This window comes from Cervus elaphus, chromosome 15 (assembly GCF_910594005.1).
Source record: "Cervus elaphus chromosome 15, mCerEla1.1, whole genome shotgun sequence".
Taxonomy (NCBI): domain Eukaryota; kingdom Metazoa; phylum Chordata; class Mammalia; order Artiodactyla; family Cervidae; genus Cervus; species Cervus elaphus.
Window position 1 is genome coordinate 12,425,935 of NC_057829.1, and position 27,802 is coordinate 12,453,736.

General features: G+C 45.1%; 1 protein-coding gene across 6 annotated transcripts in view; it reads right to left on the bottom strand.

Moving 5' to 3' along the window:
• Positions 1 to 18,686: 18,686 nt before the first annotated feature.
• Positions 18,687 to 27,802, bottom strand: part of TAF5L (TATA-box binding protein associated factor 5 like) — a 29,708-nt gene continuing 20,592 nt past the window's right edge. For all 6 annotated transcript variants that reach the window (XM_043925394.1, XM_043925396.1, XM_043925392.1 and 3 more), the window contains 2 exons: positions 26,926 to 27,650; positions 18,687 to 22,683 (listed from right to left, as the gene is read on the bottom strand). In XM_043925394.1, coding sequence (XP_043781329.1) covers positions 21,886 to 22,683; positions 26,926 to 27,650 — 1,523 coding nt within the window. In that variant the 3' untranslated portion in view covers positions 18,687 to 21,885. The remainder of the gene's footprint in view (positions 22,684 to 26,925; positions 27,651 to 27,802) is intronic.

Here is a 27,802-nt window from a genome sequence, read left to right on the forward strand (position 1 = left end):
GGATTGGAATGAAAACTGACCTTTTCCAGTCCTGTGGCCACTGCTAAGTTTTCCAAATTTGCTGGCATATTGAGTGTGACATTTTCACAGCATATTCTTTCAGGATTTGAAATAGCTCAACTGGAATTCCATCACCTCCACTAGCTTTGTTCGTAGTGATGCTTCCTAAGGCCCACTTGACTTCACATCCCAGGATGTCTGGCTCTAGGTGAGTGATCACACCATCGTGATTATCTGGGTCATGAAGATGTTTTTTGTACAGTTCTTCTTTGTATCCTTGCCACTTCTTAATATCTTCTGCTTCTGTTAGGTCCATACCATTTCTGTCCTTAATTGAGCCCATCTTTGCATGAAATAGTCCCTTTGTATCTCTAATTTTCTTGAAGAGATCTCTAGTCTTTCCCATTCTATAGTTTTCCTCTATTTCTTTGCATTGATCACTGAGGAAGGCTTTCTTATCTCTCCTTGCTAGTCTTTGGAACTCTGCATTCAAATGGGTATATCTTTCCTTTTCTCCTTTGCTTTTCAATTCTCTTGTTTTCACAGCTATTTGTAAGGCCTCCTCAGGCAGCCATTTTGCTTTTTTGCATTTCTTTTTCTTAGGGATGGTCTTAATCCCTGCCCCCTGTACAATGTCAGGAACCTCTGTCCATAGTTCTTCAGGTACTCTGTCTGTCAGATCTAGTCCCTTAAGTCTATTTTTCACTTCCACTGTATAATCCTAAGGGATTGATTTAGGTCATACCTGAATGGTCTAGTGGTTTTCCCCACTTTCTTCAGTTTAAGTCTGAATTTGGCAATAAGGAGTTCATGATCTGAGCCACAGTCAGCTCCCGGTCTTGTTTTTGCTGACTGTATAGAGCTTCTCAATCTTTGGCTGCAAAGAATGTAATCAATCTTATTTCGGTGTTGACCATCTGCTGATTTCTCTATGTAGCATCTTCTCTTGTGTTGTTGGAAGAGGGTGTTTGCTATGACTCAACATTTTAGGTGGACACACTTCAGTCCTTGACAGATACTAAACAATGTAGTAGTGGATAGAATCTAATACCACATTAAGAAAACAATGCATCAGGACTTCTCTGATGGTCTAGTGGTTAAAACTCCATCCTCCCACTGCAGAGAGGCACAGGTTTGATCCCTGGTTGGTCACATGCCACAAAGTATGGTCAAGAAAAAAGCAACGCATCATGTCCAAATACAATTTAATCTTGAAATGCACGGTTGGTACAGTATTAGGAAATTCATTAATATAATATAGTTGACCCTCGAATAACATGTGAGTTTGGGGCACTGATCCTCTGTCAGTTGCAAATCCAACAATAATTTATAGTTGACCCTTAGTATATATATAGTTTCTCTGTGTCTGAGGTTCCTGCACATCCCCAGTTCCTGTCTGAGGATATGGAGGTATCCAATCATGGATTGTGTAGTACTACACTGGTGGTTCAGATGGTAAAGGCTCTGCCTGCAGTGCAGGAGACCTGGGTTCGATCCTGGGTCCGGAAGGTCCCCTGGAGAAGGGGTTGGCTACCCATTCCAGTATTCTTGCCAGTATTCTCTGCCATGGACAGAGGAGCCTGGAGGGCTACAGTCTATTAGGTTACAAAGAGTTGGACACTACTGAATGACTAACACTTTCACTTTCATAATATTTACTACTGAAGAAAATTTGAGTGTAAGTGGACCCCTGGAGTTCAAACCATGTTGTTAAAGGGTCAGCTGTTTATCATATTAACAGATTTAAGGAGAAAAATAATATTATATCCCTAGACTATGAAAAATCATTGACAAAGTTCAACTCTTACTCCTGATTTTTAAAAAAAATCCTAAAAATAGAAATTGATGGATACTTTCCATATATATATTTATATGTAATATCATATATCTTTGCTCTAAACTGCCATCTCACTTAAAGGGAAAATACTAGAGGCATTTCTATGAGGTCAAGTAAAGGAAAGGATGTCCATTATCTACATGACTATTTAACATTGTACTAGAGGTATTAGCCAGTGCTAATTAGAAAAGTAAATCAACTAGAGGCAGGAGAACTGGTGTAAAAAAGCAGAAGTAAAACTATCTCTGTTGCAGATAATACAATAGTGTCCCAAAAAACCTCAGAATAAATGGTAAAACTGAGTCCACAGAAGGTTCCGTTAAGGTAACAAAATACAGTAACAGCATACAAAAAAGGGCCTTCAGACATACAGCTAGACAGCTTAATATAGCAAATGTATTTAAGGGTGGAGACTAAAAATGAATATGAATTTGAGGACACTTTGAAACACTTCTAAAAGATAAAAAAGTGAATTTTAAACAAATGGAAATACATCCAGTGTTCCTGGATAGAATATCCCAGTATCAGAAACACATGAGTTCTTTGTAATTTAACTTATCAATTTAACACAACCTCAATAAAAATTCCAGTAGTCTTTCTAGGATCTAATCAATTTGATACTAAAGTTCATGTGGAAAAATAAACACACAAGTAGGAAAACATGGCCAAAATATTTGGAAAAGTATTGACCTTACTAATAATCAAATGCTAATTAAAGTCATGAAATATCAGTCTGTTAAATAACCAGTTATATTAACCACTATAATAAACCAAAATATTTGAAAGTACAATACCCCATTTTGTGGAGAATAAAAAAAAACCAGCACATTCATAAATCTATTGGTGGAATTCTTAATTGTACAATCTTTTTGGAAGACTATTTGGCAACATGTTAAAAAATATTTGACAAATACACTTCATTTTAACCTTCCACTTCTAGGAACGCAGCCTAAAGAAATTGTTAGGACTTTGCAGCAACCTGAATAGTCCATAATTCAATGGTCCATAGTTCGTCAAATAAATTTTGGTACCTCCCTAGAATGGACAACTTTGAGGCCATTAAAAATCATGCAGAACAATATTTGATGACAAGGGAAAATATTTATGAAAATTGTTAAATGAAGTAAGGAGATGACATTAATAGCATCTTAGGTTTCATCCTGATTCTGCAAATGGAATCAGTTGGTTAAACAGGTGAACATTGCTCAGTTGTCTCTGAGTGGTATAGTTACCTGTAATTCCAATATATAGTTTTATGATTATTGGTCTTCTCCAAGTAGGCATCAATAACATAAGAACCTTCTTTTAATTACAAGCAATCTCATATGTTCCTACATGTATCTATGTATCTATGCCAAAATTCAAATACCTAACAAAATGTTTGACATGAGGATGTTTTAGTTCCATCTTCCCAAACAGTGGTACCTCACGTTACTCTCAGGATTGATTGGGGGATGAAAGGAGTGTTTGAATTGGGGTGCTGTCTCGATTTTTAGTCTTTTTGGACTGCCTGAAATCTTCCTTTTGCTTAATCAATAAGGATCATCATTGTTCATTGTTGTTGAGTTGCTAAGTCATGTCTGACTCTTTGTGGCCCCATGGCTCTGCTGTCCTCCAATGTCTCCTAGAGTTGCTCAAATTCATGTACATTATCAGTGATGCCATCCAACCGTCTCATCCTCTGCCACCTCTTTCTCCTCCTGCCCTGATCTTTCCCAGCATCAGGGTCTTTTCCAATGAGTCAGCTCTTTGCATCAGGTGGCCAAAGTACTGGAGCTTCAGCTTCAGCTTCAGTCCTTCCAATGAATATTCAGGACTGATTTCCTTTAGGATTGACTGGTTTGATCTCCTTGCTGTCCAAGGGAGTCTCAAGGATTATCATGCCTATTTACAAGCCATGCACTTCCTTTGTTCTCCTAATACACTGCCTTGGCAGCTATTTCCAAAGTAAATTCCTTGAAATATGGTTCCCAGGGACGTCAGTGAGCTTAATGAGATTAGGAAAAAAGCTTATAGGGTTTTGACAGCCAAGTAAGTTTTGGAAACAGTTGTGAAGTTTAATTTTCAAAAAGTCACAAAGCATGACTATTTCATCCATATATAAAATCACAATGTGTCAGGGGTTGATTAAGTCATTAATGAGGGGACCAGCAGGGTGATAAAGCTTCAAGGAGCATTTGAGGAACAAGAGTCCATACGTTAATCAGGAACGAGTTTTTTTTTAAATGTAGAATGAGATTGCTCCATTATTATAAGCATGGCTAATTTCCCACAGAGCAATAAATGATGGTTTTGGATGTCGTCTCTACTCTTAAGACAAATATCATTTGCTGTTCTTCACATTAGTCATCTTTAGAATTGTAAAACAGCCCGATCAATACTAAGAAGATTTTTCTAGCAAGCTTGTTAGAAACTTTGAGCTGAACACAGAAATAGCACCTAGTAATCCCCTTTGCCTCTTTCCAAATTTTGGATTACTTTTCTTAGTAAGCACCTTAAGCCGAAACTAAACAGATTTCCTTCCTACTGGGTGTTGATACGCATACAACTGGTATGTGAAACAAGCAGTGTTTGTAACATACTTTTCGTCTCCCACAGCCCTTATAAAGTTTATTGAACAGAGGTAATCTTCCCTTGTTCTTAGAAGAAAAGGCAGGCAGGCACAAGGATTTCCTGCTATTCAGAGGTAACAGTAAGTTCTAACTAAGCACCAAATCTCCTTACCTTCTCCACTGTGGATCAGGGCAGGTCCCTGTGGAACAGGACAAGGCTTTGTCCCTTTTTCCCTGTCTTGCAGTCAGCCTCTTCTTCTCTCCCAATCTTCCTGCACCCGCATCATATCCAGTTTCTTGGTTTCCCCCTCCAGTGTTGGAAAAGGATGTGAGGGGTGGAGAGGCATGTGGAGAGGCAGATGGGGTAGGAAAGCCCCTCTTTGAACTGGCACAGTCTTCAGGCTGCCTTCTGCTCTCTGGGCAGGTAGACGTTTCAGTGACTAATGAGTCAGTTGCCTCTTACAGGTGGTACCATGGGATCCCAGGAGAGCCTATCGGGGATCCTTGTTCCCGTGATCCAGGCTGATGCATCACTACTGGAAGAACTCACTTGGTCCTCCTTCCTCAGCCCTTAGGAGTTGAGCCTTGGGTCCCCTCTGGCCTCGCAGAGGATCTGTAGGGCACACGATGACCACATGAGGGCACTCTGGCATGACCCTCGTCTGGTCCACATCCTGACAGATGCTGGGAGTGGAGGCTAATCCCAGCACAGTTTTGCTCATCTTGTGCACACACCCCATTTGAGCATTTAGGTAGAATCAAGCACTGGTCTCCCACATCTCCAAATTCAGGGTCTGCTTTCCAGGCTCAATAACTGGCATAACCATACACTCACAGAATGAAAGGTGGTAGGGGAAGATGTTACCCTTGTATTAAAGAAACTTGAGTCAAATGTAAGACTGTATACTATGAAACTCCTAGAGAAAAACATAGGCAGAATACTTGTCCACATAAATTGCAACGGTATCTTTTCTGATTCATCTCCTAGAGTAATGAAAATAAAAACAAAAATGGGAGAAAATGATGCAACTGACAAGGGATTAGTTTCTAAAATATACCAACAGACTCATGCAACTTTTTTATATTAAAAAAAACCCAACCCAATCAAAAAGTGGAGAGAGCTAAATAGGCATTACTCCAAAGAAGACATGTCGATGATCAACAGGCCTATGAAAAAATGTTTAACATTGCTAAGTATTAGAGAAATGCAGATCAAAGCTATAATGAGGTATCACTTCACTCCCTTCAGAATGGCTATAATCAAAAAGTCTAAAAATAATAAATGCTGGAGAGGGTGTAAATAAAAAGGAACCCTCCTACACTGTTGGTGGGAACGTAAATTGCACCACTATAGAGAATAGTACAGATGTTCCTTAAAAAAACCAAAACTAGAGTTACTATATGATCCTGCAACCCCACTCCCGGGCATATATCTAGAGAAAACTATAATTCAAAAGGAAACACAAATCCCAACATTCAGAGATGCACTATTTACAATAGTCAAGACATGGAAGCAAACTAAAAGTCCACTGACAGATAGACAAAAAGATATGGTATAAATATACAATGGAATATTACTCAGCCATAAAAGAGAATTAAATAATACCATTTGCAGCAACATGAATAGACCTAGAGGTTATCATATTCAATGAAGTAAGTTAGAGACAAATATCATAAGATATCACTTATATGTGGAATCCAGAAAAATGATTTTCAAAACAGAAATAGACTCACAGACATAGAAAACCAAGTTATGGTTAACAAAGTGGGGAAAGAGGTGAGGAAAGGGATAAATTAGAAGGCTGGGATTAACATATACATATATATATATATATATATATATATATAAAATCAACAAGGCCCTACTGTATAGCACAAGGAACTATACTCAATATTTTATAATGGCCTATTAATATAAGGGAAAAGAATCTCAAAAAGAATATATATATATATACACACACACATATGTATTACTGAGTCACTGTGCTGTATCCTGGCACTAAGAAGACATTGTAAATCAAATATATTTCAATAAAAAAAGAAGAAGAAGAAATATGATTTTCTTTTGAGTTGGATTCACTTTAGATTCCCTGGGTTGGGAAGATCCCCTGGAGAAGGGAAAGGCTACCCACTCCAGTACTCTGGCCTGGAGAATTCCTGGGAGGAGGGATGCAGGTGCCAGGAGGTGAATTCATAGTCACAGGGAGGTCCAAGGTGATGGTAAAGTACAATGTTAACAGGTTTACAATGTGACTCTCAAATAAATACAAAAGGAACAACTGTCAGAGATTGTATTCAACTTGATACTAGTGGGGAACCAGTAAGATGACAAACTTGGTTCAGAAGGGAATTTGAGAAGTAGAGATTTGCATAGTCAGTTCAGGGACTATTGAACTGGCTAATGGCTTAATGTCCTACAGGACAATGACCTCTGGGCCAACCTTTTCAACTGAAAGAAATCTATATTGCTGCTTCACAGTATCGGGATTTCAATGAAATGATAAATAGCAAAGTCAAACATGGTACATCCTGCTAGACAACTGAGTAATTCTTTGCGTAAACTGAATAGACATGTCACCCACCTTTTTACCTTTTGTGTTAGTTGGGGCCTCTGGAAGCAGACACCGAACGCAAGTGAGTTATTAACGGTGTGTAAGTTGCATCATGTTCCGACTGCCAAGAAAAAAGATATGTTGAAACCCTAACCGCCAGCACCTGTGAACGTGACTATTTTGAAAGAGGATATTTGCAGATATAATTAAGATGTAAATTGGGAGGTGGTCACTCGGGGAGGGTGGCCTTTAGTCCGACATGAGTGGTGCCCTCAAGAGAAAAGAAGCCACCACACAGGACAGAGCACTGTGTTCAGGCTGGGGCAGAGATCAGGCTGACCCAAGCTAGGAACACCAAGGGTTGCCGGAGCCCAAGCCCCGGAAAACAGGAGAGAGGCATGGGCCCATCCCTCCGTCAGCCTACCGACACCTCCACTTTGGACTTCCGGCTCCAGAACTCAGGCACTCCAGACTGCTGTTGCGGGCTGCCACCCAATTTACGGCCGTATGTTCATGGAAGGCAGGGAGTGAGGTGGAGCTTAGGGAAGACAGAGGAGCAGGAGCAGAAGCAAAGCTAGGCAGGAAAGCTCGCAGTCACAACGGGGGCCTGACCCACGGGGAAGGAGCGGAGGAAGGAGGCAGAACAGGCGGGGCGGGCCTCGCAGAGGACGGCCATCTGACGAAGCCTGCTTAGCTCAGTGGGAACACTGGGGTCGATGCTGTCCCTGCAAAGAGTCCAGCTTTGGGCAAACAAGGTCATGCCCAGCCCTTGACTGGGAGGTCCTGGAAGAGCGTGGCGGCAGATGGAAGGCTGGACGGAGCCCCCAGACACTGTGGCCACAGCGTCGCTGCCAGTGAGCTCGGGCTTGGACAAAGGCTCAGGAACGCAGCTCCTGGCAGCCCTGGCTGCCTCCATGCCACAGGGCTTCACACTACCTGTGGTTTGGGGAGCAGCTGCTCCAGGGCACTTGGGTGTGTTCATCCCCAAGGGGCTCCTGACCCAGGGATGGTAGCATGTCACTGCTCATGGATTTGGGGCCACAACCAGCACACACTGGCTGTTCTAATTCCCCCTGCCTCACCTGTCATTTCTGCTAGTCCTGGTGGCTGGCTGGCTGCTGTGACCCCAGCCCTCATTTCTGAGGGTACAATCTTCTTCCCAGCTTGGGGTTGTTTCACTCGAACATTTGTGGGCACGATGGGGAAGGGAGAGTCCACAGGTCAACATGGGCTGACCACCTGAGTGACCACTGCCCCTGTGGTCAGGCAGCGGCTCTGCTTCTTCCTGATGCCCACAGCCAGGTACCCCTGCCACGATGGGGGCTTGTCCTCTTACCTCTGGGTCTCTGGACCCACGGGTACCAAGCTCCCAGATAGCAGCCGTATCCACTTCATTCTGTACACTGTTTTGTGGCAAGGGTGGGCTCCCTTTGGGACCCCTGACTCTCCAGAGTGCAGAAGGGTAGGGATGGCAGTGGGCTCTGGAGAAGGATGGTGAGCAGGCCACTCCCACGTCAGCCCCTTGGTTCTTGCATCCTTGGATCCTGTCTAGTGGAGACACAGCTGCACAGAAGTCTCAGACCCAGAACACGAGGCCTGGAAGAGGCCGTCTCATTCTGGCAGAGTGTTGTTTCCAGCTGGGCTCCTCCGCTGAGCTGGGGCAGGGCCTCCCCTCGGTGCCTGGGTCCTGCCTGTGCTGGGACATGTGGGACGCTGAAGTGGGTCTCTAGGGCAAGCGCCAGGTGGGTCAGGCTCTTCACAGCCCCCAAGTTTGGGGCTGGCTGGAGTTCTCTGGGAAGGAAGGGCAATCCTGCTTGGAACAGGGTTTATTCCTGTAGGACAAAGTGTGAACCTTTCCAGGGTGATGTAAAGTTGCCACTAGGTAGGTGGTTGGTTCTATCAAAATATAGTGCCACCGTGGGGGCTCAGGGAGGTGGTAGGCTGGACATTCACAGACAGTGGTAGCTAGGTCAGGCTTGGCCAGTGCAAGTCCACATGACGGGCTGCATGTCAGCCGTCCATCTCTGGCACTATGGTCATTCCACATTTGTGTCCGTCTTTCCAGCGCTGGGGTGGCTGATGACGAAGATCGGCTGACATCCACAGGCTGAGTTGGTCATCGATGTAGCTGATTGGTGCCTCTTCTGCAGTGGATGCTTTCTGCTGAGCATGGCATGCTCTTCCCAGTTCTTCCCACCCTGAGCCCAGGCCCTGATGGCCATCCACGTAGAGGTCCTCCATCTCCAACCTCCTTGTCCTTGGTCTTCCATGGCTCTGAAATAGCCAGCCAGGTCATTCACCACTGCCCATGAGCCTGTATATATTCTCATTCTGGGCTGCCTTTCTTTTGCTCAGCACACATAACCAGGTACACTGCGCTTTAGGAGATTTCCCCTTTCTGCTGTCTTTCAGGGTCACTCCCAAGTGTTGCTACAATGAAGCTGCAATCCATTTTCTGACTTGAATTTTCTCATTGAGCCCCTGCCTCATAAATCGAGTCAGAGCACTTTCTTCCTGCTTCAACTGTTTGTAGGGGAGCCCCTCAGGTGGCTGTCCACGTCGGCTGAGGGAGGGGTGCCGCTGCAGCCGTGCTGGGCGGGGGTTTGGCTACTGCTCACATGGCCCACATGTGCCCTCTTGTCTTGCCTGGGCTCAAACTGGATGCAACATCTTGAGATGGGCTGTCTCTGGGTTCCCCCGATCCTGTGAACTGAAGCGTCTGACACAACCTAGCACATGTTGGGCAGTGCTGATGCAGGGCCCTTGAGCCCTCCCAGAGCCTGTAGCATGAAAAGTGGAATGTGTTAGTCACTCAAGTCCTGTCCCATTCTTTGTGACCCCATGGACTGTGGACCCACCAGGCTTCTCTGTCCATGGAATTCTCCAGGCAAGAATACTGGAGCAGGTAGCAATTCTCTTCTCCAGGGGATCTTCCTGACCCAGGGTTTAAACCCAAGTTTCCTGCATTGCAGGCAGATTCTTTACCATCCGAGTCACGTAATCAGGAGCTATTTTTCAAGTAGCATATAGGACAACCTTGTTCCCCAGCTGGGCTTGCATCATGCCTCTCCCTTGAGCTGGCCATCGGCCCCTCACAGCCTCATCCCCACTAGCTTCAGGACTGTTGGATTGTGTGGCCCGCGCAGAACTGTTTTGCCTGCAGCCTGGGCCTGGTAGTTTCTCGCTGTTCCATGCCCCATGCACAGGGGCACCTTTGTGTCACGGGGTGTATGGACTGGAGGGCTTGCCCTGAGGGTGGAATGTCTCACCAGAATTCAGAGAGGCTGCAATTGGTCTTTTACTTAGCACGTGTGTCCCAGCAGGCCCCTGACCTGATGGGCGAGCTCCTGAATCTTTGTGGGGATTATCTTTGTGTCTTATCACAGCTCCTGCACGCTGACCACTGCTTGCTTGTCCAGCTGGACCAGCTTGACACCAGCACTGCATGTTGTATATGCCTAGAAGGGTTGGCTGCCTTCTCACGGGTTGACTCAGGCACATAAAATGGTAGAAACACAAGACCTACATCTCTGTGGTCTTAAAGCAGTAAATGAATGATTAAGAAAAATAGTTTGCCAATTTTCCACTTTTGTATGGGACCAGATCATTAGGTCAGAGAATGCATAACATGAGAAAAAAAATGAGCTAAGTTTTAGACAAAGTGTTGAAATTTGTCATCAAACTCAATTTTGAGCATTGTTTTAAATCAACTAACCTTAAGAAGAAATTTGTTTTTACTTAATAGGCTAGATCTAGGGCATTCAAGTTCTTTGGAACTGCTTAAATGACTGGGTACAAAAAAGCCCCCACAAAACAAGTTACTGGGAAGGCTTAGCAAATGTTGTTAGTGTTCGACCTACATGCCAACATTTCAGGTATCTGAGTACCTAGTCACATATCTGACCTCTCCGTTAACTGAAAGATGGAGGTACCAGTTAAACAAATCTGGAAGCGTGAAATAGTTACCCTACATGACACAGTCTTGATAACCTCTTCTAGAAGTGGGCACCGCCCACAAATATTGAAAGGGCTTAGTTGATGTAGTTCTAAGTGTAATACATTTTTTCTTACATTATCTTAAAATTCCTGGACACACTTAACATTCTTCTCTTTGAACTTGCAGGATACCACATCAGTGGACAGTGCCCTGCGTTGCCTCACCCCTGCTGACCTGCTGGGAGTATTTTAGGTATTTGTTTTTGATAAGAGGTCAGATATGCAGTATCACAGCTCACAGGAATTTCATGGGCTGTTGTGCACACTTCTAAGAAGCAGGTAGATTATTACGCTGCTGACATTCCACCCGTAGGCAAACATTTAAGTTCAGTGATGTCTGAGTGCCTGCTGAGACCATGGCCTCTCTGGTAACTAGAAGACGGAGGTGCCAGCCCTGTGCCAGCTCATCTGATTTATCACAGAGTCTCTGGTGTCCAGCCTGACGCTTGGCACACGCGGTAGAGTCTATAAGTGGTACCTTTTATTATGATCCTGCTCCCTTCTTTTTTATCTACTCCCCTCTCCCCTCCCACCTCCAAATGTCTCAGTTACCAGAACATTGCCCCGGAGAGTCTCTTGTTATCTACCATAGCTTTGCTTTGGCTTAACACTGATGACAACCTAAGGCCCAGTCCTGCTGCTTCCCTGTGGGGCTCCACAGAGAAGAACCACCTTTAATCTCCTCAAAGGGTTCACTCTTTGCATTTCACCAAGAAGATGAAAGGATGGGGGCAGTGAGGGAAGCTCTCCAGGACCTTCAAAAAGGAGCGAGCTAATTGCACAGTGCTAAAGAATTCACCTGCCAGTGCAGGAGACACAGGAGACTCAGGTTCAATCCCTGGGTTGAGAAGATCCCCTGGAGGAGGGCACAGCAACCCACTCCAGTGTTCTTGCCTGGAGAATCCCCCACGGGCAGAGGAGCCTGGTAGGCTACAGTCCATGGGGTTGCAAAGAATCGGACATGGCTGAGCATGCCTGCAACCACTGACTTTAAGAACTATGTCATCAGAGCATAAGACCCTGTGAGAATAAGTCTAGAAACGGGGGAGAGGAGAGGCAGGTCGTGCCTGGCTTGCCTCCCGGTCATCCCAGTATAGCTCGGAGCAGAGCAGAGTGGGGTGAGGCCAGGCAGGGATGCGCTGTGGCTGCCAAGGCACCTGAGGGGTCTCAGAAGGGTGCTGCTTCTCATGGAAGCCAGAGGGAAGCAGCGTGGAGGGGCTACAGGGGCTCAAGTCCAGGCTGAGGGCAGCAGGGTCACTGGGGCTGTCCCAGACAAGATCCCAGCATCAGGGCAACTCTCTAGTTCTCTGGTTTTTTCCTTCATATTTTGAAAAAATAGTCTCAAGTTCAGAGACTAAAAGTCACTTGCTCCAGGAAGCATATCGGTCATCAAAACTGAATGATGTGAACAAAACCTAATACAGAGATAATCCCAGTGAGCAAACATATGTGGGTCCTGAAGCTCATTCTTTAATCTACAACCCGCCTCCCTTGCCCTTGCTTTTCCTTGACTCCTGCCGCCAAGCTTCTCTCTGCCAGCAACGTGCCTCTTGCTCACCTCTCTCCACTCCGGGCTTCTCTTGCCAGCATTCAGGAGGCCTAGACAGCACTGACCCATCTGCCTGTCACGGCCTCACTCAGGGGTTGTGAACTTCTTTGGTGGGGTGGCTGCACGGCTTGTGAGATCTTAGTTCCCCAGCTAGGGATTGAACTCTCAACCAGTGGACCACCAGGGAAGTCCCTTGTGGGCCATGAACTTAATACAGGTGTTGTGACCAGTATTAAAGGTAGTATCTCACAGCACATCATACGTGGAAATGGTTTTCTATGTGCTGTACTCTTCTGAGGCTACAATGGAATTTATGAAACACACTTTTGAACATTTCTGGAATCGGGAGAGGACGGGCCTCACAACTGGATGCCACCTTGGCCAGGTGGCAGCTGTGACATGTGAAGTCGTTTGTCAGTCCAGGTGCCAGGCCCTCAACACTGCAGTCACTCATTAGTTCTGTCAGCAAAATATTTAAGGATGATTTAGGAAGGAATAAGAAGCCTGTATGCTTTCAGAAAGCTTCTATTGACACCAAGATAAAGAAGGTGCCAACAGCAAGCCTTGCCAAATGGGTATTGATGACCTGGAATAAAACCCTGGGGACAAGAGCCTGTCTATTCTAAGCTATCTATTCCATCAAAGTTGTATTTGGGGTCAAAGAGGGGCAAACTTAGACACTGATGCTTGACTCAGGAAGTTGGACTCAGGGTGAGGAAGCTTTAGGAAAACCCGTACCAATGTATTTCACTTATAAGACTGTGTAAGTCAGAAAGTGCTTCAAATAAACATCAGTTCAATTCAGTTCAGTTGCTCAGTCATGTCTGACTCTTTGCGACCCCATGGACTGCAGCCCACCAGGCCTCCCTGTCCCATCACCAACTCCCAGAGCCTGCTCAAACTCATGTCCTTCGAGTCAGTGTTATCATCCAACCATCTCATCCTCTGTCACCCCCTTCTCCTCCTGCCCTCAATCTCTCCCAGCACCAGGGTCTTTTCCAATGAGTCAGTTCTTCACATCAGGTGATCAAAGTATTGGAGTTTCAGCTTCAGCATCAGTCCTTCCAGTGAATATTCAGGACTGAGCTCCTTTAGGATGGACTGGTTTGATCTCCTTGCAGTCCAAGGGACTCTCAAGAGTCTTCTCCAACACCACAGTTCAAAAGCATCAAATAAACATAAAATAAAACTTACAAACAATAACAAAGCATTGTTCATCATTTGATGAGAATTTAAAAATGCCTCTTATGTTCAATGAAACCCTGTATCTATGTGTTCTCTGTCACAGTATAAAATATATTTTTTTCCTGTAGGTTGAACTCTAAAAGTTTAAAAGCCTTGCTTTGGGAACTTTCATTAACATCAACAAAAACAAAAAAGGCAAACGAATTCTGTCTGCTTCCACACGTGTTTCTGCCCCTTTTAAGACATCTCCTGCACTAGCTCCACTCTCCACTCTCAGCTCAACTTTTTACTCTTTTGGAAATGTTTTAAACATAATGGAAATAAAGCTTACCTGCACCACATAACACATAAGGGATGGTTCTCAAGTGTCCATGGGGGTCACCACTGCCTAAGTCACCCGGACACACTAGTGGCCCCTTCGGATCTGGACTCCAGCCCTTACAGTTTGTCTTTGAACACATATTAGAAAATAATATGGTTCATTCTGTGAGATTTGAACTCTGTGTAAATGGATATTCTGTGGAATTTTCTTTCTCTTCACCCAACACTGTGAGGGACAGCCACTTCATCGCCGTGGCTCTGCCGGTTTTTCTTGCTGCAGTTTATCACCACGTGACTACTCAGTAGTGCATGTCTCCTTTCTCCTCAGGAGCACTTGGTTTGTTTTCAGCTCTTGGGAATGGAGAACGCTGTTGTGTGGATGTTTCAGGGTCCACTCCTGGGCAGTGTAAGCCTGCCGCCCAGACAGCGGTGGGATGATAGGTGATGGCAGAGTCTGCCTTTCTCCAGCTTCGCTGTGTAATTCTAGACTGTGTCTGAAAGACATCAGGAATATCCATTCCCAACCTGTGTTAGGAGGGTCCCAAAACACAAACACTTAGAACTGTTGAGCTTTAATGGTGTTGTTAGTCTGATGTGTCTATAATAGAATCTCACTGTTTTTAAGTTGCATTTTCCTGAGTAATACAAGGATGAATAATTTTAAATTTGTTTACTGGCCAATTGAGTTTCTTTTCTGAAGTGTCTCTTTAAGACTTTTGCTTTTCTTCGCCATTGACTGTAGGCTTTTTTTCTCACTGGTTTACACGATTTCTTCATAATTTAGAATTCTGCAGACTAATATGTTAGACAGTCTCAAGAGGTTAGTTAAATTCATTAAATTAAAAAAACCCCACATCCTCCATTACACTATCACTATTTCAAATGCTGACATATGCTACCAGCTACCTTCCTGGACAGCAGAGAACAGAACATTCCCAGCCCTACAGAATGTTCCACAGGACAGAACCAGAGCACATTCCCAGCCCCGCAGCTGATTCCACTGCGAAGTACTGCTGCAGACTTTTGTCTCTGTCCCTCCCACGTTACAGGTAGCTGCTCCCATTCATACCCTGCCCATGATTTCTTTTTGTGGTTCTTTTGATGAATGGATGTTTCTGAATTTAATCAATCCTTTTCTTCTTTCCTGTCTCAAAGCCATGAGGATATTCTTTTAAATGCTTTGTATTTCTGTCTTTCACATTTAGGTTTTCATTTACCCCAAACTGATTTTCACATGCAGTGAGGTAGGGGTCTAATTTTAACTTTTCCCCTGTGGACGGCCAGTTGTCTCGGCGCTGTGGTCCAGTTCTGTCCTTCCGTTTTCTTGGTGCCACCTTCACAGTCTTCATATTTGCTTCCTATTACCCTTTTACTTTTTGGGCACTTTCAATGCTCTTTCTAATTCATTATTCAACCGTAACTTTTAGTGCTATGCCCCTACCCCTTAAATCTAATGGATATTCTCGAATCCTTATCTCATTTGAATTCTTGGTAGTAAGCTGACCACTCTGATTTTGAAGCATTTTCTCCTCCAGGCTTCTGGAGGAGAAGCCCACGCCTGTTTTTCTTCCTCTGTTGGCTGTGACTCCTTTCTGACCTAAAAATGTCAGAGAACTTCAAGGCATAGTTTTAATCCCTGACTGCCTCCCGATTATCCTTGGCCACCACATCTATTTCCAAACTTTCCAATTCCAACTACACGTCAAGGATTCTTGCCTTTGTCAGGGCCTGGCTCAGTGATTGGCAGGCCTAATTCAAATTGGAGGTTTGACGCCAGTTCTACAAAGGTCACATGCCTACGTGACATGGATGAGGGGCTGTCTGGCTGTCAGAAGCCATCTCACAACCTTGAGGAAAGCCGGCCTATGAGGAAGGCAGCCAGGAAGAGCAGTGGATCACAGACAGAGCAGAATCCTCAGTGAGAGCCCATGAGATAGCTGACCTCTCCACTTCGTTGTATGAACTAATAAGAGTCCTTACCTTAAAAGCCACTTGGAGTCCTGTTTCTGTTCCGAGGGGCAGAAAGTGCTGTAATGAAGACAACCCCTGAACTAGCCGGTCAGGCTCGACCTCTCCTGAGCGTGTCATCTGTCCCTCTCTAAAGGCCAGTCTGACATCTTCACTTGGTTCTCTCATAAGCACCTCAAACCTAAGAGGTGCAAACTATCTTTTCCTGGAAACTCTTCTTCCTCTAGTATTTTCACCACAGTGGGTAACAACACGAGTCACCAGAAACACAGGGGTCAGCCACGTGTCCTTTCTTCTTCCCTCCCGTCCCGTCCAGAGCAGAGTCCAGCCAAAGCCCACTCTGAAGCACACAGCGCATCTATCCTCTTCTCCCCATGCCTTCTGTGGCCACTCTGGCCCAGCCGCCCGCCTCCCTCCCCTGCACGACTGCAGTGAACTTCCTTGGGCCCCCTGCTCTGTGTTCCTTCTGCCTGCCACTGATCGTTTTTAGAATCAGTAATTCTGTCATTATCTGTACTGTACTAGTTGAGAGAGTGGACTGTGGAGTGCGACAGATGGGCTGGTTATCTATTGCTACACAAGAAATCAGCCCAACTCCAGTGTGGGCCGGGACCCTGTACACTTATGCAGTGCCTCTGCCTCCGGGTCAACCAGGAGCAGCCATATTTGAAGGCTTGGCCAGGCAGAGTCTGCACCCAGGCTCACCCGTGTGGCTGTCGGCAGAATTGGGTCCTCGCTGGCTCCTGGTTGGAGGCGGCTCTGAGTTCACTGCCCCAGGGGCCACTTGGTAGGGCAGATGGCTTCCATCTCGCAGCAGTGCCCTGCAGTGCCTGGCACTGTGGGTTCAGTAAACAACGCCTAGTTATCCTGACGTTGAATTCCAGTTGTGAACGTGAAGTCTGTATGCCCCGTTGCCAGTGACATTAACAGGGAAACTCTTCTGTATCCTGCAGTGGCCCCCACCACACCAGGGATGAAACCCAAACTCCTGATGGTGTGCAAAGCTGTGCCAGTTACATGTGGGCTCGTCACACTGCCTCGGCCCTGCTGGACCCCTTGGTGTACCGGGTCCCCTGCTGGACCCCACCTGGCTAACTCCTTCCCACCCTCCAGGTCTGAGCTGAACTACTTCTTCAGGTCCCTGGGTTCACGCTTCCACAGCATCCACAGCATAGTACAGCACACACCACACACTGAAATTACGTTTCAATGTGAAACAGTCCACAGCCCACTCTCTCAACTAGTAATCTGGTTATCGTTTGATTAATACCTGCCCCCCTCTCTAAACTCAAGCCAGGGACTTTATCCGTTTTATTTCCACCCACTAACACAACATTTGATGATAACAGACACATTACATTAATGTAACTTTCTTTGAATTTCAGTCACTCATAGGCGAGTATCCAACTTATTGAAAAAGCAAGAGGGTTCCAGAAAAACATCTATTTCTGCTTTATTGACTACGCCAAAGCCTTTTACTGTGTGAATCACAATAAACTGTGGAAAATTCTTAAAGAGATGGGAATACCAGACCACCTGACCTGCCTCTTGAGAAATCTATATGCAGGTCAGGAAGCAACAGTTAGAACTGGACATGGAACAACAGACTGGTTCCAAATAGGAAAAGGAGTACGTCAAGGCTGTATATTGTCACCCTGCTTATTTAACGTATATGCAGAGTACATCATGAGAAACCCTGGGCTGGAAGAACCACAAGCTGGAATGAAGATTGCCGGAAGAAATATCAATAACCTCAGATATGCAGATGACACCACCCTTATGGCAGAAAGTGAAGAAGAACTAAAGAGCCTCTTGATAAAATTGAAAGAGGAGAGTGAAAAAGTTGGCTTAAAGCTCAACATTCAGAAAACTAAGATCATGGCATCTGGTCCCATCACTTCATGGCAAATAGATGGGGAAACAGTGGAAACAGTGGCTGACTGCATTTTGGGGGGCTCCAAAATCACTGTGATTGCAGCCATGAAATTAAAAGACGCTTACTCCTTGGAAGGAAAGTTATGAACAACCTAGACAGCATATTAAAAGGCAGAGACATTACTTTGTCAACAAAGGTCCATCTAGTCAAGGCTAGGGTTTTTCCAGTTGTCATGTGTGGATGTGAGAGTTGGACTATAAAGAAAGCGGAGTGCTGAAGAACTGATGCTTTTGAACTGTGGAGTTGGAGAAGACTCTTGAGAGTCCCTTGGACTGCAAGGAGATCCAACCAGTCCATCCTAAAGGACATCAGTCCTGGGTGTTCATTGCAAGGACTGATGCTGAAGCTGAAGCTCCAATACTTTGGCCTCCTGATGTGAAGAGCTGACTCACTGGAAAAGACCCTGATGCTGGGAAAGATTGAGGGCAGAAGGGGATGACAGAGGATGAGATGGTTGGATGGCATCACTGACTCAATGGACATGAGCTTGGGTGGACTCTGGGAGTTGGTGATGGACAGGGAGGCCTGGCGTGCTACAGTTCATGGGGTTGCAAAGAGCTGGACACTTTGAGTGACTGAACTGACTGATCCAAAGTCTCCTTCAGTGGGTGAAACTGACAAGGAATGTCTGCATTCTTTAAGCTCCACAGTGAAGATTTTCTGTTCCCCACAAAGCAGTTTGAGTCATCTGGCTGCTATGTAGGTGACAATAATATAGAGTCTTGGTGTCAGTTGGGCATAGATACAATGAACACTTTTCTAAAACACACAACTGAAAGACAAGTTGAAGTACAGACTAATCTTTTAATTCATATACTTAATATCAATCTGGGCAATAGCAAAATCAGAAGCCTACATGTGCAAGTTTTTTTTTTTTAAATACAAACAAGACATTTTAAATACAGGCATGAAACAAATGAATAACTAGGAATCATGGATATCCTTAGAAGCTGGATCTTGAACATAACTGTAAATTGTTTCCTGTCTTATGTCTTTCATTACTTTCTTTATCCTAGTTTTTGCTCTTTTGGCCAGACTATTGCTAAATTACAGAGATTTCCTAAGAAATTTCAGCTGTTTTCTTCCCCCACCTTACACACTTTGCAGAGATTTATCATTGTATTTTAAAATAACTTAATATTCTCAGGTATCTAAAAAAAAATAAAAAAAAAATATTCTCAGGTATCTTTCATCTATATATTGAGTTTTTTCTTACTGCCAGTTCTTGATCCTGCTTATTGTTGACCTGGCAGAGAGAAGCACGAGTCTTCTAACTGTTGCCGGGAATACGGTTACTACAGACCGCAGGCCACTCTTTTACCTGGTTCTGTGGGGATGAAGGGAAACTGCAGGAAGCATGGACCCTGAGCCAGACTGCCTAGTTCAGATTCTGACCTCATCAGTTACCAGCTGTTAACTGATGACCCTTGGCAGGTGACTTAACCCTTCAGTGCCTCAGAGTCTTCATCTGTAAAATGAGGATAAAAATGGCACTTAATTCACAGGGATGTTATGGAGATAAATTAATTTTCATAAAGTAATTAGAGTTTCTGGCAGATAGAAGGCACTATATACATGCCTTCTAAATTTATTTATATTTCCTTTTCAGAGTTTTTTTTTTTTTAAGTTTTTCTATCTTCAGGGCTATATCCTTTATCTAAAACTTGAATATTTGGAATATAGACCCTCTCTATAACATACCTGAGACATGACTACTCCATGTTGGGTATAGATAGATAAAACAGTTCTTCCAGGTATCTTAGTATTTCATCTACAAAACGGTAGTATCTCTAGTCCTGTCTGCCTCACAGGATTGCTCTGAAGATAAAACAAGAGAGGAGCCTGAAGAGCTGGGTGTAACCATGTTCTTAGGCACCTTGTGGACATAAGGACACACACAGACCATTACAATGTTTCTAAGATTCTGGGAAAGTAGTGAGGGGCATTCTATAAAGTTAGATTACTCCACATTAAAATTAATCCAGAAAAGAAAATGGCCAAAGACGCAGCTCATTAAGAGCCTGAAATGAAACCACAGTGTGTATGTGATCTGTAGTATGAAGGCTGACCAAACTAAGGCACTTTTGTGTTTAATCAAAGAAATTCTGCCTTAAAAGACAAACATGAAACCTAAAATCAGTGATATTTTCACTTCTGAGAATGATTCAGCTCAATTTAGGAACTCATGGTTTCTAGCAATATACCACACAATCTAAGAGCTCATTTATTACAGATAAGAACACATCTGAATCCCAGGCTTAACAGTAGACCATGTGGAAGGTGATGCTGTCTGGCTAAGTTGCCAAAGATTTCTTAGAATGTCTCAAATACATGAGTTTTTATGAATAAGAAACATTTCCTGTTAATTAGTATTTTAGGCTCAAGTTAAAAAAAACTTTCTGGGCATAGAATTCTAGTGTCCTTGTCAGAAAATTATGTTTTAAAAGTACATTAAAAAAATTCACACATCATTTACATCTTTAAATAAGTCCTTTACCTGAAATGGTTCAAAAAATGGTTTGAGTTAATTAAATGACATCATTTGTAATGCCCCTTAGGGATTTTATCATGGGGTCTTTAAAGAAAACTGAAGTAGGATCTCACCAAATAACTATAGATAGAAAAATATATGTCATCTCTGGTCAGCAACTGGCAAGTTTGGATGTGTGAAAAAAGTGTTAAATGCTTTCAATAATCCCTGTGAATGCCAAGATGAAACACAATCTGAAGCCAGCTGAACAGAATACAAGGGGAGACAAGAGGGCATCTGGGGAGTCCAGTCTGCACCACCGGCTGTCACTCCGAAGAGAGGTGTGCTGTGCCTTCCAAAACAGCTCACACACCCGCCTGTCCTCAGTTTAAATGAGATGCCAACACTGTTTTTTTGAAACTAAACACATTTTAATAGAAAACAAAATACAAAATAACTCTTTTCAGAAAACAGAAATATTTAATCCTTTTCCCACAAATTAGAAGTCGCTTCATCCTCAGAGCATAGTTTTCGATGCATGTGTTCGTACTTATGATTTGTTTCACAGACTGTTCGTTAAACTGCTATCGCAAAGCAGGTGGGAGGGATGATCTCAGGAGGAAAAGACGCTGGAAAAGCCACACCTCGGAATCATTTGGAAATTCAACATTTTTTAATTCTTTCTTTTGACTTTTCACTTCTAATTATTTTCATTTCTTTACCACAATCCGACCTTTTGGGGGAGAGAACTGTTAATAGAAGTGCAGCCACAAAAAGAATCTTTCTTTCCCACCATTGCTGCAAGAGCCCAAGACTTTCTCAGTCAAATCTGCCCACCCACTTCTAGAAACATATCAGCTGGAGTGGTCCAACTGTCACCCAGAAAATTTCCCTTTCTCCCAACACACTGTGCGACCAAGTTCTCTGAATTCCCTGAACCTCAAAATTCCAAGTGTCACAGCCAGTGCCAGGAGTAAAACCTGAAAGATGAGAGCAGAGAAGCCCCCTCTGCCAGTGCTAGGTCTCCTCTTCTCAATAATAATTATAATAACAATAATAAACAGTTCTGGTTCTCTGTAATCACAGAAAAGGAAAAACATTTGCCAGGATGACCCTGCCCCCTTGCCTAATTCTCACCCCCGCATTCCTACCTGGAGAGAGTCCCTTCTACCCGGTGACCCTGCGGCACTGCTCCTGGGGAGGGTGCCTGGCAAACATCCTCAGGTCAAGTGCAGCCCCAGCGAGGCAAGGGCACCTTGGTGCCAGAGATAGGGAGGGGCCACACGAGGACACAGTGGGGTCTCCGTGATTCCTATCTCACGTTTGCTCCCCGTCACCACCCTTCCTGCCCCTGTGCTTCCAGACCTGGGGGCTGAGTGGAGAGTGGTGGGTTCGGAACATCGGCAGGGCAAGGGGGGACACGGGGAGTCTTTCACAGTCAGTCAGGGATTCTGTCTGTCCTAAGACTTGCCATCTGGAGCCCTTCGCACGCCCCAATCTGTCATATCAAAGATCCAAATCAATGTTCCTGACTTTCTTGTGTGATTCCGGTCACCAGCAGGAGGTTGCAAGCCATAAACTGTACGCTCAGAACATTGCTCATCTGGCCGGTATAGACGCCCACGAGCTCACTGGACGAGCCGTCCGCGGGGGTGCTGCAGTGCGCGCTTCTGATGTCCCAGACGCGCACAGAGTTGTCCATGGACGCGGACGCGATCAGGCTGCTGTCCGGGCTGAAGGTCAGGCTGGTGATGTTGTCCGTGTGGCCCCGTAGCTCTTTGTAGAGGGTCCCGGATGCCAGGTCCCACAGCTTCAGCCGCTGGTCCTCGCCCGCGGACGCCAGGTACTTACCGTTGGGGGAAAAGGCCAGGGAGAGCACAGGGCCGCGGTGGCCCGTGAAGAGCCTCACTGAGTTTCCCTGCTGGGTGCTCCACAGCCGCACCGTCTTGTCAGTCGAGCCCGTGGCTAAGTAGTTTGAATTGGGGTGGAACTTGACGCAGTCCACGTCTGCCAGGTGCCCAGCGTAGATTCGCAGTGGGTACGTCCGATCAAATGACCAGAGCCGGGCCGTGCGGTCGTGGGACCCGCTGGCAAAGTACAGGCTGTGCGGGCTGATGTCCAGGTCCCACACGGGGTAGGCGTGGCCCTGGTACCGCACGGTGTTGGTGAAGCTGCCCAGGTCCCAGTACCTGATGGACATGTCTTCGGAGCAGGAGAGCAGCCCTGAGCTGTCTGCGAGGAACCTGGTGCTGTACACTGGCCCGCAGTGTCCCCGCAGGACCTTCATCTCCGTGCCCGCGTTGTCGTCCTCATCATCCTGGGGGTCGTGGGGACACACAGGAGAAGAGTTTAGCGGTCTGCCATGGAGAACAAAATGTCCAGAAACAGAGAGACCTGCTTGGGAAACAGCATCTACCCAGTACCTGACTCTGTCCTTCAGGGTGACCCCAGGAGAGCACCTTGTAACTGTGTAACTGAATAAAAAGTCTCCTACAACTTATAAATTTGCTTTCTTTAAATTCACCTTGCAGCTAACACTCTAGCAAGGCTACTACTGCAGAGTAATGACCGTGGACCTTACTCTTACGCTGAGCACAGACTTCAAAATTCAGAAGTCCATCAGTAGAAAAAATTTATTTTTGATGTTATGTTCTTGGATTCTTTTATTCTACGGGCATGTCTTCACCTGTCAGTCTTGGCTGCTTTGCAGGCCACAGTGCTCCCTGCTTCTAGTCCATTGAGAAAAATCACCCGACAGCTGGGGTCAGTGATGGAGGCAGACGTGGTTTCACTTCAAGATGTATACAGAACCGCTGTGGGAGTTTAGCCAAAAATAAAACCTGGACATATCACGGAAATAACCGTGGGCCAGGCAAATGCAGTCATCGGTAACTTACACCCATGCTCTGTAACCAGACATGAATGGCTGGTACCCAAAAAGAAAGAACAGTTTTGAAACCGTGACTTTCTGCATCGGCTCAAATATTTTCCCAAAGTAAAAAAGGAGGCAAGGATTCAGAATTCCTCTCAGAGTCGAGTGACTCTTGTGATTCCTGGAAATAAACCCCTATGTGTGGGGATAAGAAAGACAACTCCTGGTAAAAGGGGCAGGGGTTGGGGGGAGGCCCCCTGCCGCACGCCCAAGCATATTCTCTGGGTTCAAATCTACTTTCCTTTTGTTCTTGCAGACAAGCTCCTTATAACTGCAAATATCTCAATCCTGGAATTCATAAAGTCAAATGAGTTTCAGTTTTACACTGGAAGAATAAGGAGTTAAGATGAAGCTTCTTGAACCAAATGGGCCTTGCTGGCTGAGAAATAAATACCTTTGTGAGCTTTTGTACAGAAAAAGGTCATCCTTTTAATTTCTATTTGAAAACTATTAAATTAAAAATAGAATGAATGCCTCCAACGTATACATTTTTGAGAAGAGTTAAGAGAAAATAAACATTGATGTTCATAGATATTCAAAATGGCTATTCCGGATAATCAACATTGAAAATACATAAGTATTTGGGAGCTTAAGGTTCTACTGAGTATTACCAAGAATATTAGTAATTTTCCTTTCCAAAGAGGTTACAGTAACACTTTAAAATTTCAGGAATGACTCACTGCTCTACACCAGAACTTATCTCTGAGGTGTAAGACATCTTCGTGTGGAGCAGGAAGTCCTGGCATTGGTCTCGCCTCCGAGTGCTTGGGGCAGAGAGAGGAAGACGCACTGGGAGACAGGCGACCTTCTCTGGGGCCCCATGACTGTCCCGAGCCTGTGCAAAGTGCCTGCTGACTCTATAAACCAAGAAACAGGGAAACCAGAACAGTCCTGCAGGCTAGCCCTATCAACTCCCTGCCAGGACCACAGCTTAAAATAGTTTGGCCACATTTTCTTCTGTGGCTGAGGCAGCCCCACAATGGCCTCAGTGCAGCTGAGCTGAAACCCTGAACAAGCAATGGGTCACCCATGCCTGACCATACAGACCCCTCCCATGCTAACAGGACAATACCCCAAATGTTCTCCAACTGTCTAACCACCACCCCCCACAGTAAATTCTACCCCAGATGCATCCCAAATGGGAATTTTTAATTTGTAAAGTACATTCACGTAATAATGAACTGTATTATATACATTATAAGATATGCTTAAAATAGAAATTTTAAAAGAATAAGAAAAATAAGTATGAAGGCTCTTTGAATACTGCAGTCTGCTGACCCTGCCTTAGACCAAGGAGCCCCCAGCACCCTAGCTACAGTGCAGTCAGTCCTCGGTCAGCGTGCTTTGGGATCTGAACAAGCCTTGGGTTGTTCTCCAATCAGCCACCAACGGAGCTGAAAGAAATTAAATATGGCTGGGCTTGGGAGTGGGTAAGACCTGGAAGCAGGTGAGACACTGCTACTGTGTGAGCAGAGAGCAGCCTGATCGAGGAGAGAAAAGGTGGCTGCTGGCCAGTGTAAATGGACATGTGCTATATGTGTAAATACACAAGGGCTTCTAAGGCTTAGGACTAAAAGGCAGAACGTAACAGATTTCATTAAAACTTTGAAAATACTGCTTACATGCAGAATGACAATATTTTGGCTATAATGAATTGAAAATACATTATTAAAATTAATATCAACTACCTCTTCTTACCTTTTTAATGTGCTGACTAGAAAAACTTGAATTACATATATGGCTCACACTGTATTCCCATTGGCTAGCACAGATCTGCGACAGTCTGGTACACAGCTACAGAACTGAGCATTACTGACAACACTGACTTCACTTCTCAAACTTGAAGATGGCCAGGTTGGGGCAGAGTGAGCAGACGTTAATGAACTGAACACAGAGCGGCGCTGCTGGGTGGAGGCTGCTGTCCTAGCCACAGCATGACTGGACAGGAGGGCAAGTCCTCCTTTCTGGTACCTGTGGTTTTATCATGCTGCACAAACATTAACAACGTGCAGCTGCCGATCGACAAGCTCTCTCCGTCGTCCAGTACGGCGCAGAGTGGGAGGGCAGGCCCGCTTTCCACTCCGCACGTCTCCACCAGGAGGAGGCTGCTGCCACCGGGGTGACAGGAGCAGCAGCGCTGCACCAGCAAACAGATTCCCAAGGCTAATCAATATTCTCTTCCAGTGGAAATGGCAGAAGCTGAGGCCAGTGCTGTAAATCCAGCTGAACTGGGGGTAATTTTATGCTTACACAGAAGGTTTTGGTTATTGCTCTTGATTTTTTAAAAAATGAGATAAAATTCACACATAAAATTCAGTGGTAGCCAGCGGGGAATCTTAAAAATTTTTATTTTAATCTAATGTTCTTTCCATCTTTGCACCTATCTTTCTACCTTTGCTATCTTCCTTTATATTATTTTTTAATGCCTAGACTAATCCCCAAACCAGTATCATATCATTAAAACTAGTAAGGTCAGCAGGAATAATTTTTCTAAATAGAAAATTGAGAGTAAATGAGGGCAGTATCCCTCACGGCATGTGAAGAGCCCCCAAGAAGCTAGAACTGTCCCCAATGAAGAAAAACTTGATAATTCAAATATGTGTGCAATGAAAAATATTCTGGAGGGCACTACAGATTCTAGAAATCAAAGTTCGTGCATCAGAATTTAGATTCTTTATTCATCATAACAAACTCCTCTAATTTTCCTGTTTCAACTTCAAGAAGCAAAGACTCAAAGGCCATACTAACTGGAAAATGACTCAGAAAACAGGAATAGGTAAAAAAGGCTGACTTTGTACATCCAATATTCTTGACATCCTTACCAGCAACTGGAAATTAACTTGAGTGACCTTTTTTTTTTTAAAAAAATCCTTAACCTTTCAACCTAGTGCAAAGAATTTTCCATCTAAAGTAAGTTGAGTCTGAGCTACCTGAATTCCAACGGTGATATGAAAAAGGTATTCTCCCCGCAAATTCTGAGGCACCACTCTCAGGCAAGGTGAACTCTGTGACGTTCCATGTCTATTTCCCTTTGCCCTCACTTTCTCTGAGCCAGTGCTTCTCAGTGACCTGAAACTCAGGCCATTGGGCCGGCCCTTTTCAATGACCACCCCCAATCAAAGCAAACAAGATCATTATGCTGACTGCTGGACGAAAACAGGACACCCTGGGTGAAGTCAGAGGACTGCACTGCTGTGAAAGGCCAAGGGCACCCGGGGGGGCCGGGGAGGGGAAAGAGAAACAGCATCCTAGTTTACTCTTGGGAAACGGCAATATATCTTTTGACCCAGTAATCCTACTTCTGATTGCTTATACATGCACACATGCACACTCACACACATAGCTAAAGGTCTTTAGGCTCAGCAATGATATCCACATTTCAGGTAGTAATACATACATACTGACCATTCATTAATGATGTTCAGCTCATGTTAACATTTTCCTCTTGGCCAAGGTTGGCCATTAGCAGGAATTCACTGGTTACAGGTTACCAGGCATTAGTCTGGCATTAGTTATATGAGGAGGAATATAATGAAGTCCATTTGCGATAAGATCTGTCATGCTTGGTAAGAATACTCGAAGCACATTAGTAAGGCAGGTGCAGGGAAGAAAAACCGATATACCTACCTCCTCCTCTAGGATATCACAAGCCAAGTGGATGCGGGACACGTCTACTTGATGGGGTTCTGACTTTAACTTTTTGGAGCGCAGACTCCACAGTTTTATACAGGAGTTGTCAAAGCCTGCTGCGAGCAGCTTGCTGTCCGGGGAGACCTCTGCAGTGTTCAGCAGCTGCTCTGTGTTGTAGAAGGCGTAGAAGCAGATGGTGGTGAGCGAGGGGGGGCCGTCCTTGACGCGCTTGATGCTCTCCTGCAGGAGCTCCAGCGCGGCCTCATTCTGCAGGATGGGCGCTGGCACGTCGGCGGGCTCCAGGCCACCGCCCTCGCCGCGGGAAGAGCCCCCGCTGGCGTAGAGCTGGTAGTCCGTCCTCTTGGCGGGCTGCACGTCCAGGTGGATGTGCCAGGCGAGGACCCTGCACAGCGCGGTGTTGTTGTCACTCTGGAGGTAGCGGAGAAGGTAGTTGTAGCTGTCTTCCTGCAGACGAACCACGTACTTGTTGTCCAGGAAGGCTCGCAGCCGGAAGTTAGACAGGATGTCCTGGATGGTCTGTGTGGTCTGGAGCTGCTCGATGACATCCTTCTGGCTGGCGTTCTGCAGAAACATTCCATGGAAGCGGCTGTAAAAGCTTTCCACTGTGCTCTTCGGACTGTTCTGGACCAGGTTGAGATGGAGGTAGACAAAGAGAGGGTAGAGGAGAGGCATCACTTCGTGGCTGTGCTGGGAGTCAGAATCTGTAAGGAAAAAGAAGTGAAGCCTTTACAACCAGCATGGTCTCCCGTGGAGCGCACAGTCCCCTTCTGGCCAGGACCCTACTTCCTGAGGCTCTGGATTGAAGTATAAGCCCAGCACAAAGTTCTGGAAACTTGTAGCCGAAGCCTTTGGA